At 42.2% G+C, this 18,660-nt stretch overlaps 1 protein-coding gene across 1 annotated transcript in view; it reads left to right on the top strand.

Moving 5' to 3' along the window:
• prkcea (protein kinase C, epsilon a) overlaps window positions 1-18,660 on the top strand; it is a 426,235-nt gene that overhangs the window by 373,256 nt on the left and 34,319 nt on the right. The window contains exon 12 of the mRNA XM_078405002.1: window positions 18,374-18,512. Within this exon, the coding sequence (XP_078261128.1) occupies window positions 18,374-18,512 (139 nt within the window). The remainder of the gene's footprint in view (window positions 1-18,373; window positions 18,513-18,660) is intronic.

Here is an 18,660-nt window from a genome sequence, read left to right as displayed (position 1 = left end):
TGGTGGTCCGAAGGGCCTAGTTTTCCACGCAGTGTCTCTGAACACAACTAAACACCCTATTTTTGTTTATTTTTAAGTTGACTTCTCACATGTTAAAACATTTTAAACATGAAAGCCACAAATCAAAGTAATCATGGGATATAGGTTTATACATGTCATAATGCAAAACTATTTGTTTTGCATACATTTAAATTGACATTGTGATGTTTTTGGTTGCTTGTTGACTCATATATATTTCCATTGAAAGTTTTACTGCAAGATCCTCAAAGCTTGTCTCAGCTTGACAAGAGATTTCCTTAAACTCTCCCTGACCACATTCAGAGCAAAATTGACATTGATTATAAAACTGATGTCTTCAGTCTTCTAAACACCAGCCTCGATCCCAAGGAGTCTGATCAGATACGCCGTTTAGCCTTTTGCTGAAGGTTACAAAACAGTTCATTTTGTCAACAATGCTTCATTCGTGAACTTATTGGTTCTTGAATTCCATGCCATCTTCATGCTGCCATTATTATAGTATTCAGACTGTTAAACTCGACACTTGACATTTATTAATCACAGTTTTTTGATATGTCCTGTTATCTCCACTAAGGTTTCCGCCTGTCATATTGCCCTGCACTGGTGAACTTGATGCCTTAATGTCAAGGCAAATAGACTGAATTAAATAGTTTGTCTGTTGTTATCAGGGAAGGTTGCAGATGTTATGAATTTATTAATAGTCATAAAATCATAGAACTATACAGGACGGTTAAGAGGGCACTGAAGTCTATTGCATAATGCAGACTGGATAAGGATGACGGATTTCCTGCCTCAAGGATTTTAGTGTACCCAATGGGTTTTTCATGACAATTTGGTAGTTTAATGGTAACTTAATTGCTCTTCCCAGAGGCATTTAAAAACATGGATTAATTGCTGGTCTTGTCTTGACATTCACATTCTATGAGTGAAAAATGACACCAAGAAATTCTTTGACTTTACTTCTTAAATAGTCAGTTGCGCTCAAGACACATGCACACTTTTCTTTGCAAACTGCCCCATTGCAGATATCACAAAGGGAAAAGTAGGGTAGGAAACAATAGATTTAGAAGGACAGGCCAAATGCAGGCAAATGGGTCGGAAGGAACTACAGATACTGGTTTAAACCAAAGATAGATACAAAGAGCTGGAGTAACTCAGCAGGTCAGACAGCATCTCTGGAGAAAAGGAATAGGTGACGTTTCTCTGTAAAATTATTCATCTTTGTATATTCCTTGAAGTCTAACACCTCCCCTTAATGCCGACATGTTCCAGAGTATTAATGTATCCCTCCCCAAAGTCACTGTTTCCACTTCTCCTTGGTGAACATAGAGGGGGAATATTCATTTAGGACCTCATCCATAGCCCCTGGATCCTCACATAGAATAGTCCATTGTTCCCTATGCGGAACTCTTTCGGTGACTGTCTTTTTGCTCAATCTATTTTTATAGATTGTGAAAATCAAAACAATCTGCAAGTGTTAGAAATCTAAAATCAAAAAGCAAAATAGAAAATCATGGCTTGAAATGTTCAAATGTTTCTCTTCCCACAGATGCAGGCTGACCTGCTGAGTATTTCCAGCATTTTCTATTTTAACTCAAAAAAATGCCACGGGATTTTTCATAATCTTGCTTGCTCTCCTGATTCCTTTCCTCATTTCTCTCCTAGCATTGTATTGGTTGTGCAGAATTGGTAGGAAGGAACTGCAAATGCTGGTTTACACCGAAGATATTTAAGAAATGCTGGAGTAACTCAGTGGATCAGGCAGCATCTCTGGAGAAAATGAAATTGGGGACGTTTCGGGTCAAGAAGTGTGTCGACCCAAAACATCACCTATTCCTTTTCTCCAGAGATGCTGCCTGACCCACTGAATTACTCCAGCATTTTGTGGTTATCTGGAGTGCAGAATATGGTGTAATAGCTATGGAGAAAGTGCAGATTTTTTTTTTTAAGTGCAAGGGCTACAACAAAGTAGATTGGAAGATTGGGTGTTCATCCTTTGACCAGGAATTCATCCTCCTGCCAAGATCATCAAAATATTTTAGGATATTGTAACCTGATTTTCAGTCAGGTGCATTAAGTTATTGGTGGAAATTGTGTTGTCTTACCAGACTCCAGACTTGTCTTCATTTTATACTGCTTCCAACTTACACATCCTTGAATGCTTTCTGTCTGTGATGATTTGCCTTTTTGTCCCCCTGTCGTTATGGCCCTAATGCAGTATGGTTAATTTCTGGTACTTACCAACTACACATTAATCCAGTCACTAAGTATACCTTAATTTTTAGGATGTTGCCTGAGATGAAGAATTTCAATTATGAGGGGGGGTGGAGGGGGCGGGTCTGCTTTCCCTGGAAGGAGAAGATTAAGAGGTGACATGAATGAGGTATGTAAGATTATGAAGATAGAGTAGACTGCAGGAAACATCTCTCCTTATCAGAGGGGAATAAAGCTAAAGGGCATCAACTTAGGTTAAGGGGTAAGGGGTTTATAGGAGATCTATGGGGGACCTTTTTCTCCCAGAGAGTGGTGAGTACTGCTGCAGAAAGTGGGAGAAGCAGAGTTGCTGACACCATTTAATAAGTTTCAAGATGGACACCAGAATCACTTATGCATAGACTATGGCCAAGTGCTGGGTTGGGATTAATACAATGGGTACCCACCATCAGCATGGATGTGATGGACCAAATGGCTCATTTCCATGTTGTATGATCCTATGATTCCTGGGATATTAACTGGCAAAGATTTGCGTACAAAATGATCAATGTTTTCAAATACAGGATTTAGTTGCATTTAAGAAAAATCTCCCTCAAATTAGGTTTAGATAAAGAGAGGCCTTGTCAAACACCACAAACATTATGAAAGATGATGATGTGAGGAATGTGGAGGAAAAAACCCAGCAGATGCTTGTTTAAATTGAAGGTACACACAAAATACTGGAGTAACTCAGCGGGTCAGGCAGCATCTCAGGAGAGAAATGGGTGACGTGTCGGGTCGAGACCCTTCTTCAGACTTCAGTCTGAAGAAGGGTCTCGACCCGAAACGTCACCCATTCCTTCTCTGCTGAGATGCTGCCTGACCTGCTGAGTTACTTCAGCATTTGGTGTCTACCATGATGATGCGAGAACAGTTTTGGCCAAGGTAATTAGTATCGTACTGCATTTTACCAATGATAAAACAATCTGTGCCTGTTTTACTCAGTTAAAACTAGAGTAGTTATCACTATATGTAACAAAAAGCAAAATTGAAGATATAACTCGCTTAATTGAAAACACTCCCCAGGTAGAGAGGCTGGATTAATAATATTTAAAACTGATTTAGGTTTCAAGGCTTAGAGTGTTTTTCCATCTTAGGATAAGCAGCTTGGTGATCAGACATGGTAATTTTTTGTTCAGGTGAATATAGCATGACCTCCTGTCTCGGGTGAATTTAGCAGGATAAAGCTTTGTTTTCGATAAGATAGAATGTCCCAGTTCAGGGCAAGGAAAGGATCTATAGGTGTAGTTCTATGAAGAATGTCCTCAAACTGATCCTGTTTAATCTGCCCTCACCTGAAGGAACGGTAACAAGATTGTGTGTACGCCATCAAAAATGCAAGTCAATTTCAATAGGTTTGTTTGCTGCACTTAGGTCTAATTTCTCTGATCATTTTCATGCATAGGCATGTCCCAACGGTTGGAAAAGGTTTGAAGTGATGTTCAAAAAAAAAAAATATTTTGTAATTTCACTCATGATACAAGATTTAAATCTTTTAAATCCTTGTTGGACTTGGGTAAACCATTTTAAAACTGAGAGAAAATTCTGAGGCAGTTTCTGAGGATGGAGGGGATACAGTGGTGTCAGGAGTAAGAAGTGGGGTGAGAGGGGGGGGAGAGGGGGGCAAAGGGAAACGACTTGAGAAATGTAACAGTCTCTCAGATTTATTGGAGTGGCTTATCTGCTTGCTACTGGAGAAGCAGGAATCACATTGCAACCCAGCACGTGGACAAGGTGGGTTTGAATGCTTGCAGTTTACCAGTTATGATCAAATTTATCTTCACAGGAAACTCCTGATTTCAAACCTAAAGCATTGTATCTACTTACACGATTCCTGAACATCTTGAGAGATCCTTGCTGCTGACCGTGCTGCTAATGTGATCTGAAGTTGGATTCCTCGTGGAGTCCAGCGTCAGAGGTCCCACTGCCTGCTTTCTCCCAGCAAATGTAGTGGTAATTCTGCCTAACTCATCTTTGACAGTTCCTATTGGTATTGATTTATTATTGTCATGTGTAAAAGATACAGTGAAATATACATATACAATACATGGGTCCAATCGGCAGTACAAAAGGAGAAAGGAAATAATACAGAACATAGTGTTACGGCTGCAGAGAAAGTGTAGAGAGAAAAAAAAAGTACAAGGGGCCACAACGAGAGAGATTGGGAATACATCCCTAGCATTTGAAAGGTCCATGTTTGGCCATAGTGTCAATGTGGTTGGACCAGGACAAATTGCTGGTGATGTTTACACCTTGGAACTTGAATCTGTCGACCACCTCCACTTCAGCACCATTGATGCAGACTGGGGAGTGTGCTTCACTCCACTCCCTGAAGCCACTGACCAGCACCTTTGTTCTGCTGATATGGAGGGAGAAGTTGTAGTCTTGAACTATGCAACAAGTATCTCCTACCTGTAATCCATCTCATCATTGTTTGCAATCTGGCCAACAATGGTGGTGTCTTTTGCAAACTTTTATTGAACTTTGTGCTGTATTTGGCTGCCCAGTCATGAGTGTCTGTACCAGTGTCGGGAATCATCTTGCAGGTTGTTTTAAGGCCTGTTTTCACTTATTTTGGTCCATGGGTCAAGATGTCAAGGATCCATTTGTAGAGAGATTTATGAGTCCAAGGTTCAGAGGTTTGGAGATGACTTTGGTTAGAATTACAGAGGGGTATTCACAAAATGCTGGAGTAACTCAGCAGGTCAGCCTTAACCAACCTGATCTCCCGGTGGCTGAGCACTTCAACTCCCCCTCCCACTCCCAGTCTGACCTTTCTGTCATGGGCCTCCTCCAGTGCCATTGTGAGGCCCACCGGAAATTGGAGGAACAGCACCTCATATTTCGCTTGGACAGCTTACAGCCCAGCAGTATGAGCATTGACTTCTCCAACTTTAGATATTTCCTCTGTCCCTCTCATCCCCTCCCCCTTCCCAGTTCTCCCTCTGTCTTCCTGTCTCCACCTATATCCTTTCTTTGTGTGTCCCCCCTGACATTAGTCTGAAGAGGGGTCTCGACCCGAAACGTCACCCATTCCCTGTCTCCTAGATGCTGCCTAACCTGCTGAGTTACTCCAGCATTTTGTGATACCTTGGTTAGAATTACGGTGTTAAAGGCAGAGCTATAGTTGATGAATAGGAGTTTGAGGTCAGTGTTATTGAGATTTTGCAGGGGTGAGTTTAGAGCCAAAGAGGTGGTTTCTGCTGTAGTCCTGTCGCAATGGTATGCAAATTGCAATGGATCAGGGTTGCATGGAAGCCTGATGTGTGATACGACCTGTCTCTCAAAGCTCCTCATAATGGTGGATATCTGAGCCATTGGACAGTAGCCACTAGGGCATGCTACATTGTTTCCCTTTGAACTTGCATGATGGTGGTCTTTTTAAAGCATGTGGGAGCCACAGATTGGCATTGGGTGAGTTTAAAGATGTCTGCAAATATATCTACTAGCTGACTGTGAAATCAAAACTGGGGATTCACTGCAGGCTGGCCAAAGAATGATCCCAACCTGAAATGTTACCTATCCATGTTTTCCAGGGATGCTGCCTGACTTGCTGAGTTACTCCAGCACTTTGCCTTTCAATGTTAATCAATACACAGCTATGATTTTAATTTTTTTAAATTTAAATCAGCAATCAGACACTAATTTCCTCTTTAAAGGAAAATTAAAAGAAAATATTTGCATGACTTAAATTCAGCACTTTAAAAAAAAAGCAAAATAGTGAAAATTAATTTCAAAATTCTGGTTAGGCGTTTAGAACATTACAAATATTTTGAATTGCCTTCTACTTTACACTTTCCCAGCCCACATACTAACTAGTGCATGGACTGATAAGCTGCTCTCAGGCTTCCAACAGTGCTCTTCAGTCAGAGGCATTCAGCAGAGGCATGGCGGGGATAAAATATTCTCCTCCGGGGAAACTCTTGACCTCCGCTTTGTACTTATGGGAGAGTAGCGTGGCTGACATCAGTAACTGGACAAGTTGGGACTCACCCTGCCTCGAGTCACTCTGTTGTCATATTCGTTCATGCTCCATTCATTGCAAAACCTATTGAATTTGGTTTTAGAGAAAGCTTCAGATTAATCTATCTTATCACTATGAAATAAGCCTATTCAACATAAATGTTTGACGTTACCATTGACAGAGTCTCTAATTGTGAATTTTCATGGGAGCTCCCTCACCCATCCATTGTATGTTTGGCGGCAAAGCAGGAGTAACATTTAAAAAAAAGTTTAAATTTCAGGGAGCTCAGAATGAAACAAAGGTTGGATCTGGAAGTCTGTCGAATGGAGACTGATTCATGTGAACCTGAAATATAAATGTTAAATTTGCCTTCTGCCTTGCCCAGGATCTAACTACTGGAAAATGTTGCCTGACATAAAAAGACATAAGTGCTGGAGTAACTTAGCTGACCAGGCAGCATGAGGGAAGGAGGGAGGGTTAGGAAGGGGAGATAGATGTGTCATGATTGAATGGTGGAGTAGACTTGATGGGCTGAATGGCCTAATTCTGCTCCTGTCACGTATGATCTTATGATCTCTGGAGAACATGGATAGTTTAGTTTAGTTTAGAGATACAGCACGGAAACAGGCACTTTGACGCACCAAATCCACACCGACCAGCGATCCCCGCAAATTAACACTACCCTACACACACTAGGGACAATTTACACATACACCAAGCCAATTAACCTACATACCTGTATGTCTTTGGAGTGTGGGAGGAAACCGGAGATCTCGGAGAAAACCCACGTGGTCACGGGGAGAACATACAAACTCCGTACAGACAGCACCCGTAGTCGGGATCTAACCCGGGTCTCCGGCACTGCAATCGCTGTAAGGCAGCAAATCTACCGCTGCACCACCGTGCCACAAGATAGGTGTCATTTCGGGTCTGAAGAAGGGTCTCGACCCGAAGCATCACATGTCCATGCTCTTCAGGGATGCTGCCTGACCTGCCGAGTTACTCCAGCACTTTATGTCTAAACCTAAACATGATGTACAATTGTCCTGATGGGAACAGAGAGCAAAATAAACTTCTGTATTTATTTTTGATGTTATTTTGGCTTTAACTGGATTGGAATGAGCCTTAAGAAAGGGTCAAGTTAGAAGCGAGATGCTGGACTTCTGGCCTAAATTGACCCACTTCCAACTCATTTTAGCCAAGAAGCAGTAGGATCAACAGTAGCCGCCAAACTGTAGATTTAATGAAAATAGCTTCCTGTTTGCTTAATAATTGCTTAATATATTTTCATTAGGCTGTGAACTTTTGTTCATTTGAAATATTCTGGATCAGAACAGAAATACTGTTTATTTTATTATTCTTCAGGAAACCCAACCTTTTTAGATAAATACGTTTAATGATATTTTGACTTTGTCCTATTACCGCTAATTGTATTAAGCATAAGGTTCATCATACAAATTTGCAATACCAAAATCTAAATTGTAGACTTACATACTGTGCATATGAATGTTTCCCAAGCACATACAATAAGCAGTAACTATGCATACAGAATAATCACTGAACCCTCCCTTGGAGAGTCAGCAACATTTTCTGTATGATTTGCAAACAATGGGTTGGCTCAGGAGCAGAACAATAGGAAAGCAAAGGGCAAGAGTTCATGATCCTCTGAAGCTGATAACCAGACACTAATGGCCTTTTAGATAGACACAAGACTGAAGAAGGGTCTCGACCCAAAACATCACCCATTCCTTCTCTTCAGAGATGCTGCCTGTCCCGCTGAGTTACTCCAGCTTTTTGTGTCTATCTCCGGTTTAAACCAGCATCTGCAGTTCCTTCTTACACATTAATGGCCTTTTGCCTATTACTGAGGCCAATAGTCATTACACTTCAATAACTATTCAAACATCTTCGCTCAGTCTGCCTGAACCTACCTGATCTCCCGGTTGCTAAACACTTCAATTCACCTTCCCATTCCCACACAGACCTTTCTGTCCTCGGTTTCCTCCATTGTCAGAGTGAGGCTAAATGCAATATTAGAGGAACAGCATTTCATATTTCACTTGGGCAGCTTACAGCTCTGTGGTATGAATATTGATTTTTCTAACTTCAAGTAACCCCGGCATTCCCTCTCTCTTTATCCCTTCCCCACCAAAGTTGCACCAGCTTCTCATTTTAACCCAACAAACTGCTAACAATGGGCTGTTTCCTTTATCATCGTTACTTTTTTGCATATCTTTCATTCATTGTTCTTTATCTCTCTACATCAACATTTTTCAACCGGGGTTCCCCGGAACGCTAGGGTTCCGCTGGCGGTCGCTAGGGGTTCCGAGAGGTTCCGACTTGAAATCCTGCCCTGGAAGTCTCCCCGAAAATATGGCACCTAGGCTGGGCAAGGCAGCCAATCTCGACCTCATCGGGACTTCCACGACCGATCGGTGGGTTGAATTTGCAACCTGCGGCCTGATCTCTAGTTAGCAGGGCCATTATAATTGATTTTCATTCCATAAATGGGAAATAACCAGTCAGCATTCTCAATTGTGATGACTGTCCAGACATCACGGCAAGAAATTGCACGCTTGGATGGGAATGGATTGCAGAATGAAAGCAGCTTCCATGTTGTCAAGCACCCATAAGTCCTTCAAGGACTTGGTTTGTAAATGTGGCTTAGCCAGTACTCGCTGGAGTTTCGAAGGGGGGGACCTCATTGAAACGTATCGAAAAGTGAAAGGTTTGGATAGAGTGGATGTGGTGAAGATGCTTCCACTAGTGGGAGAGTCTAGGACAGGAGGTCATGCCTCAGAATTAAATGAAGTTCCTTTAGGAAGATGAGGAATTTCTTTAATTCTTTAAGGGTGGTAAATCTGTGGAATTCTTTGCCACAGAAGGCTGTGGAAGCCAAGTCAATGGATATTTAAGGCAGAAATAGCTAGATTCTTGATTAGTATGGGTGTCAGGGGTTATGGGAAGAAGGCAGGAGAATAATGTTAGGAGGGAGAGATAGATCAGCTGTGATTGAATGGCACACTTGATGTGCAGAATGGCCGAATTCACTTATCACTTCTGACCTTATGACATGATTTCCAGGCTGTAATCTGGCGGCTAAAATGTTTATCCTGTAAAGATGTAGCATGCATTTTAATGATAAACATATTATCATTAGTTACGCCAATGATAGTGTAAATTATCATTATGTTAATTTTAAACAATACCTCAATATGTTCATGATTGTTTAAGGACTTTTCACAATATCATTTGGCTATTTTTCAACACGTCTGAATGCTGTTTTCTTGTAGTCTGAAAGGCAAAGGTTTTTAATACCATATTACATTACACCCACCTATACTTTAACTTTACATAATGGTTAAAAAAGGCAGCATGAGATTGTAGATGGTTAGGTAATTTTAGGTTTATTATTGTCACATACACCAAAATACAGTGAAAAGCTTTGTTTTGCATGCAATCCAAACAGATCAGATATACCATATAGAGATCCAATCAAGTAAAACTCGTACAATCGATAGAGTAAAAGGGAAGATACAGAGTGTACAATGTAATTCTCAACATTGTAATGCATCAATTCCAGAGATAAAGTCCTATATCCTCAATAAGGGTACAGGTGAATTGGACAGCATCTTAGCATATGGAAGAACCGTTCAGAAGCCTGATAACAGAGGGGGCAAAAGCTGTTCTTTAGGATAACAGAGGATAAGAAGTCACAAGAACCCTGGAAACTAACCAAGGAAGTCCAAGTAGCTGTTCGTAGACTTTGCATCTCTTTGCCAGTACAATCCAAAGCTCATCCTCTGGCCTCTCCCCAGAGAGATGTGTACCTTCCTCTGATTCAAATATTCATTACCTTCCTTTAAAAAAAGTAATAATAATGTGACTCAATCCTTACCGAAGGCAAAACATCTCTACTTTAAAAAGAATTGTTGTGGAAACTTACAAAAATGTTACTTAGAGTGAACGATAAGGAATTATGAAAGGAGTGGAAATAGTTATTTAATTCAACATATTCCAGATCAAAAAGTGGCTGTTTCATTCACGCTATGCGGTTTGACATTATACTTGTGTTATCCAGGTTCTTTGATACAAGAATAACAATAGAACATGAGGACATTTGGATTAAAAAAACGTAACTCAGACGTTGTCGTGTTTTGTCTGTCAAGCAGTGTTGCTTACAGCCGCAACCCATTGTACTCTTTGATTCTCCCAGCCCCAGGCCAGATTTCCTTCTATCAACATTTGGCACAAGCTTTAAGATTTTATCATGTGATTGAAATATGGTCAGTTCCCATTTTCAAAGATTCCACTGATGCAGTTTTCACAGCCTTGGATGGAAGTATTTTTTTTCACGAGGTAACAATCCAGTAATGATTCAGGTTTAGCTCCCAGCTTCTTAATTACGTAGAATGAATAGGCGAACTGCTCCATGCTGTTGTTATTGCTCCACATGAAACTACCCCATCTCTCTTCACCCAACCCTATCAACATTTTTTTCTTGCTTGATACATTCATCACAATCATTCCTTAATATTTAAAATACCTTGTGTCCTATATTTACAAAAATCTTAATTTTATAGAAAGAGTTCAGCTTTTAATTCCTCTATTCTTGTTGTTGAAAAGTTTTATTTTCCCATTTGAAAAGTGGACAGTGCACACAATGTAACACTCAGCTGCAGAGACCAGCTACCTTCTGGTTTTAATCTTATTCTGCTGAACGACCCGATATTACTGGTTGGTAGTGGCATTACTAACAATTAATGGTTTTCACAGGAGAAAACTTCAGCATGTTTTCCAGTCACAAACACCATTAGGTAATCGCTATTTAAATAGTGCATGGAAGGTTGAACAAAAGAGAGAACTATGCCAGAAAGCAATCAGAAAGGGCTGGAATTACTGAGCAGGTTAAACAGCAGAATTACTGATTCTGTGAAATTACATGGTGTATCTGTCTGCCAATCTTTAATCTCAAAACCTTCATACACCATCTTCTCCCCATCCAGCAAATGTCTCTTTTTGAGACTTTAGTGATATGGCATGAAAACAGGCCTTTCGGCCCACCGTTCCCTCCGTAACTCCCTGGTCCACTCGTCCCTTCCTACCCAAACTACCCCCTTCCCAGGCACTTTCCCCTGCAACCGCAGGAGATGCAACACCTGTCCCTTTACCTCCCCCCTCAACTCCTTCCAAGGACCCAAACAGTCCTTCCAGGTGAGACAGAGGTTCACCTGCACTTCCTCCAACCTCATCTATTGCATCCGCTGCTCCAGATGTCAACTTATTTACATCGGCAAAACCAAACGCAGGCTCGGCGATCGCTTCACTCAACACCTGCGCTCAGCCCGCATTAACCAATCTGATCTCCCGGTGGCTGAGCACTTCAATTCCCCCTCCCATTCCCAGTCTGACCTTTCTGTCATGGGCCTCCTCCAGTGCCACAGTGAGTCCCACCGGAAATTGAAGGAACAGCACCTCATATTTCGCCAGGTCAGCTTGCAGCCCAGTGGTATGAACATTGACTTCTCCAACTTTAGATAGTTCCTCTGTCCCTCTCTTCCCCTCCCCTTCCCAGATCTCCCACTGTCTTCCTGTCTCCACCTATATCCTTCCTTTGTCCCGCCCCCCCTGACATCAGTCTGAAGAAGGGTCTCGACCCGAAACGTCGCCCATTCCTTCTCTCCTGAGATGCTGCCTGACCTGCTGAGTTACTCCAGCATTTTGTGAATAAATACCTTCGATTTGTACCAGCATCTGCAGTTATTTTCTTACACAGCTCTCTGCCAGAGTACACCATTCTGCCGCCCATACTGGCCTTTCTCTAACCGGTGCAATCATCTCGCCACCATTCATTTCACCTCAGACAGCCCCAAATGGTCACCAACACACTTCTTCAGTAACATCCAGTCTCTACTACATATATGTGTATTGGGCCTATTCTGCCATATTGTCATTTTCGTCTTCATGTGCAGTAGGTGAGTGGAGCCCGGGCATCTTTTGAAAACTGCTGCATGTCCCCAATGCAGCCCCTTTTCAACATCTGTTAGGATTAGATACAATTTTAGATACAACTAAACCAAGTGGACCCGTTGGGCCCAAACTTCTCCTACATTGGTGCAGCACCCTCTCCTTCCCACCCTTCCCCTCCCTCCCTCCTCTCCCCTCGCTCCCCCTCCCTCCCCCTCTCCCCCTCTCTCTCCCTTCATTCTCCCCCTCCCTCCTCCCCGGCTCCCCTCCCTCCACCCCCTTCCCCTCCCCCACACCATCCCCCTCAACCCTCCTTATCCTTCCCCCTCCCTCCCTAGGGCGGCATGGTGGCACAGCGGTAGAGTTGCTGCCTTACAGCGAATGCAGCGCCGGAGACTCAGGTTCGATCCTGACTACGGGCGCCGTCTGTACGGAGTTTGTAAGTTCTCCCCGTGATCTGCGTGGGTTTTCTCCGAGATCTTCGGTTTCCTCCCACACTCCAAAGACGTACAGGTATATAGGTTAATTGGCTGGGCAAATGTAAAAATTGTCCCTAGTGGGTGTAGGATAGTGTTAATGTGCGGGAATCACTGGGCGGCACGGACGCGGTGGGCCGAAGGACCTGTTTCTGTGCTGTATCTCTACATTTAAAAAAAAATATCTAAAGATAGATTTAAACTTTAAAATGTGAAACTTTAAAAATATAACACTGATTTCAATGAAATTTCTTCCATTGGTACCAAAGGGACAACAGTGAGTACGGTGGGCCTAATATTGTCACGCTATCGTGTACCGTTTTGGCTGTAGTTCAGGAACAAACAAACAAAGAAACGAGTGTTTTAGTATGTAGATATTAGATGAGGTAGAATCTACCTTCTCATCATCCTTAGACAACTTGACAAACTACTACAAGGACAATTAACTGAAGGCAAACCCTGCTAAGACCCAAGTTAGCCTGTTCCACCAACGTAATCACGAAGCTAGGGGGAAGATATCCTTAACATGGAATGGTGCCCCTTTGAGACACTGTGACTACCCTGTTTATCTTGGGGTCACTCTGGACCGAACCCTTTCCTTCAAGTAACACATCGAAAAGGTGAAAGGCAAAGTGAGGGTGAGGAACAGCCCCCTACGCAAGCTGGGAAACTCGCTGGGGGGTACCAAGGCATCCACACTGCGGTCAACTGCTCTTGCGCTGAGCTACTCTGCTGCAGAGTATGCCTGTCCTGTATGGGAGAGATCATCTCATGCAAAGAAAGTTGATGCCGCCCTTAATGACAGCTGCAGGTGCATCACTGACTACCTAAAACCAACGGATGTGGATCGCTTGCATGTCTTGGCCGGTATTGCCCCACCAGGAATCCGCAGATCAGTTGCTGGTAGAACTAAACATAGTAGGCAAGTTAGGAACACCCACCATTCCTGTCACTCCCATCACACAGCCCCAAACCGCCTGAAGTCGAGGAAGAGCTTCCTTCACACAGTCCAGATCCTGACTACGGGCGCCGTCTGTACGGAGTTTGTACGTTCTCCCTGTGACCTGCGTGGGTTTTCTCCGAGATCTTCGGTTTCCTCCCACACTCCAAAGTACAGGTATGTAGGTTAATTGACTGGGTGAATGTAAAAATTGTCCCTAGTGTGTGTAGGATAGTGTTAATGTGCGGGGATCACTGGGCGGCGCGGATTTGGTGGGCCGAAAGGGCCAGTTTCCGCGCTGTATCTCTAAATCTAAATCTAAAATCTAAAAAAATCACAGGCTCCTCAAGCAACCAGACTAGCCTTGTGGGTAAAGAAACGCAGTGAAAACCACCACCACGAATAGGTGCCAATCCCAACCAAGGAACAGTTACCACCTGGTCACAGGTGTGACTGGAAGACCTGGAAGTCCCTCAATAGGCTTCGTACGGTAATGGGCCAATGCAGGACCAATATGAGCAAATGGGGCTATGCAGATGCGGCAGGCACAGAATGTGAATGTGGAACATCTGTACAATCCATGCCACACCCAGTAAGATGCCCATTTCTTGGTGAACAATGCTGCCTGGAAGATCTAGTGGCAAACGAGAAGGCTGTACACTGTGCAAGAGCCTGGCCGAACATTTGAAATATTGATGATGGACACGAAAGAAGACAAGGGTTCATTGAATCACACAAAGAGGCCAGAATAGATACAAGGAACTGCAGATGCTGTAATATTGAGCAAAAAAAACAAAGTGCAGGAGTAACTCAGCGGATTGGGCAACATTTATGGAGAACATGCATAAGCAATATTTGGATCGAGACCCTTCGTCGGACCAAAAAGAGGTCATTCAGGCAAGCGAGTTTGTGTTAATGCATTTTCATTCATCACATTCCTCTGCTCTTTCTCAGAGTCAACAATAAATAAAAAGATAGACACAAAATGTTGGAGTAACTCAGCTGGTCAGGCAGCATCTCTGGAGAAAATGGACAGGTGACGTTTCAGGTCGGGACCCTTCCTCAGACTCATAAATATATGTTGTTTATTGGATTTAAGAATTTCTAAGCTGTACTAATACCGAGAGTCGATTGTCAGGGTCTTTTTAATATACAAGATGAGGTACTATAATGATCATGGTGTCAATTTTAGTGAAACAGGTGCAATAGATGATATACTGTAGAAAGGGTATAAATATGGGATTGCGTGAGCAACACACTTTCAAGTATTCCTACACTCTCATTATATGGGGAGCTCCCGGCAGCTACCCCGGAGCCCTGCAAGGGCGGACCCTGAGACTGGCCGAGAACAAGGATGGACTCGGCGGTGACTAGCACAAAGACACGGTGGCTGCTGAGAACAAGCACCCAGCAGTTTCATGTGGCAGCAGACTGGTTTGCCGCAGCGGAGAAGGTCCTGGCAGGCCTCTGCCTGTAGGGGAAAGGTTGGAAGCTCCAAAGACTAGAGAGTCGAGGAGGGAGCCACTGGCGACTCTGGACACGAGGAGTGAACCGGTGGGAGAGGGACCTGAGGTATTGCCTCCAGTGCCTTCAAGGTCACCTCAAAGAGGCACCCCCGGGACACAGAGGTGGTCGGGCTAGGAGAGGGAGGTCAGGTCGTAGGCCTGCAGCAGTCTGGGGCTTACCTGGGCTTCCAACATGTGGACCGGACTTTGGACTTTGGACTTTTTTGTTTTCTTTCTCAGCAACGCCAAAATATGGTGGCTGTGTATTTTTGGGTTATGCATAAGAATTTCACTGTGCTGTGCATTTGTGACAGTAAAGAACCATTATGTGTACGTGGTGCTGCTAGTAAAGCCGCTGCATCACAATACCAGAAACCTGGACTCAATCCTGACCTTGGTTGCTGAAGGTGTGGACTTTGCACATTCACCCTGCATTCCTATGAATCTCCTCTGTGTGCCTCGGTTTCGTCCCACTTTCCAAAGACGTAACAGTTGGTAGGTTAAGTTGGCCAAGTAAATTGCCCCTAATGTGCAGAATCTGTAGTTGTTAATGGGAATACGGGGAGAAAAAAATGGAATTTGTGTGGGTTCATCATAAAATACAATGGTTTATGTTCAGTGTGAACTCGGTGGAATGAAGGGCCTGTTTGCATGCTGTGTCCCTCCTGACTTTATGAAATAACAATTTTTTGATTTTCTGTTGCGTCTGTGGTACCAAGTTCTCTGCTGAAATGTAACTGACATCAGCACCAATGTAGACAAAAAAAAATTGTGTCTCATAAATGCTACTGCCAAAGGGAAAGATATAGAGTGCAGAATCCAGTTCTCAGCAAACTAGCACATCAGTTCCATCGACAAAGTCCAATATCCTCAATGGGCAGAGGTGAATCGGACATTACCCTGGCTTATGGAAGGACTGTTTACAAATGTGGAAGAAGCTGCACCTGAACCTGGTGGTGTGCGCTTTCAAGCTTATGTACCTTATGTCAGACAAGAGCAAAGGACAAGAAGGAATTAACATTGTACAAGATTTTGATTAGGTTGGCTGCTTTTTGTTTCCTGATCATTTTGGTATGTCTCTGTGTGTGAAGTGTGCCACAAACCTTTTCGAGTGGAAGCTTTCCCCCCCATTAAAACTTTCAGCTGTTCGTCATTAAAAAAATACTTTTGCCATTTTCTTCTTTGATAGTTAACAGGAGAACAAACTAAATTTCTGGAATTGTCAAATGTATTTTGCAAAGAAATTTACCCAACTTTGAAAACTACCTTATCACAACAAATGTAAATACCTGTCTAAACACCAGAGCGCTTAATGTATTTTCTCCATATAATGTGGTCAGACACTTAACAGTGGATAGAAAGTGCAGGCCGATTAAGGCTGCCTTTTTACCATTGAGTTTCAATTATAATATCATCTCAATCTGTATGGCCAAAGATGAAAGCAGTCACTTTCAAATTTAAAATGAGGCAAATTTATTTCTTTCAGAGGGCATGAATATACAGTTATAACACCAGTTTAATTTAGTTTATGTCGTTATTAGACTCCGACCAGTCATGATTCAGGGTCTGGACTTCAAATAAACATCAATCAGTGAAGTAGCAGATCCTTGCTAAATATAATTAGGTCTCCCTTCTGTGCAGTGTCATCAGGGTCTATCAAAGCATTGTCCAATGTCGCCAATAGTATACAGACACAACATTTTCAATACATATAATAGGTAAGGCTAGTAAGTTTCATTTTCTGTAGAATTGCTGCTTCTAGATTATTGTTGTTATTTTACTTTAAAAATAATTTAAAAGGCTAACCATACATTATACAACATCTTTAGCAGTATCCCATTGAAACTTTTGAAGTATGGTCACTGTTGTAAAGAGAGAAATCCAGCACTACATTGGTGCACTGTTAACTTTCACAAACAGTAATTTCTTAAAAGAGAAGGTGTTAAAGGCCCAAGTGCTAATAGGCTGCTCCCTAGAGTCTTAATGGAAGTAATTATTGAGGTAGTGGATGTGTTGGTTGTAATCTACCACAGTTCCCTGGATTAGAAAATCACATTAAAAGGAGGAAGATAGAAAGTAGGAATATTTAGGCTGGTTTGCTTTGCAATTGTCAATTAAAAAAAATACTGGAATCTGTTATTAAGCCATAGAGACTGGTATAATTACAATGTTTAAAAGACATTTAGATAGGTTTATTTCCTTGTATGTTTACATACTTGGCTAATAAATGAATTACAGTCACAAATTAATTACAATGTATGGTTTAGGTAAAAGGTGTACAGGAATATGGGTCAAATGTAGGCAAATAGGACTAGATCAGGTACTTACTTCAGTCCGAATGGATGAACTGGGCCGAGGGCCTGTTCTCAATGACCCAAGCGTGTAACTCAATGACTCTAAAGTGCTGGCGAAGAGATAGAGATAGCTTAAGTGAGTACGCAACAAGTAGGCAGATGGAGTATAATGTGGGAAAAATGTAAAGCAAATTATTACAGTTGATCCCCATGTAATGGCTATTCAGGTAATCAAAATTCATTTGAACAGAATTCAGAAATCACTATCCAAAAAATATGAGAAGTGGAATAAAATCTGATTTTATGGATCTTATGTAAAAATAAATAAATACAATTCGTGTTACTTGGCACAAGCAAAAATGCGCAACTTTGCATTATGGAAAGTAGTGATGCCAATTGTTTTCTATGAATGCAAGATCTTATTGAAGGGTAAAGTTCCTGTATCTAATGTTCCTCCCCATAAGAATGGCAGAATGATCAATTTTGCGATGTGAATTGAATCGAGAGTCAAGAGTGTTTTATTGTCATATGTCCCAGATAGAACAATTAAATTCTTACTTGCAGCAGCAAAACAGAACACTGTGCAAAGTTACTTCAATTGATCTTCTTTGAAATTGTACCGTGGGATTGTTTATATCTACCTCAGAAAGCATATAGGATGGTTTAATTTAGTCTGAGAGCAGCGCAGCATGGCAACAGGTCCTTTGGCCTAATCTCATCCAAAGCATGGCATTCTGAGCATTGTTAAATTCCCTTTAGTACTGCATTGTAGTGACAATCTAAGTTTGTGTGTTCAAGTCTGTGAAATAGGACGATGTACAGGCTTATAAATCACAGGCCTTGAACTAAGACAGGACTGAGACAAGTCAAAATGTAGGCTAGATATCCAATAAGACCTGCAAAAGTGTCCTATGTGCTGCCACTTATATTTAAGATGTTTGTTGTTGGCCTTACAGAGATCTGAAACTGGACAATATTTTACTGGATGCTGAGGGACATTGCAAGTTGGCTGATTTTGGCATGTGCAAAGAAGGCATTCTGAATGGCATCACAACTACTACTTTCTGTGGCACACCTGATTATATCGCCCCGGAGGTATGTTTGATATCCCCCCCCCCCCCCCCCCACCACACACACACGTTCTGTATGTGCTAGCATACAATATTACATTTGCATCTACTGTGAGTGAACAATAATTTACAGCTGTTTTACATTAAGATGTTCAAAAGTTACTGTTACAATC

This window comes from Rhinoraja longicauda, chromosome 9 (assembly GCF_053455715.1).
Source record: "Rhinoraja longicauda isolate Sanriku21f chromosome 9, sRhiLon1.1, whole genome shotgun sequence".
NCBI lineage: Eukaryota > Metazoa > Chordata > Chondrichthyes > Rajiformes > Arhynchobatidae > Rhinoraja > Rhinoraja longicauda.
This window is presented reverse-complemented; position numbering and strand designations above follow the sequence as displayed.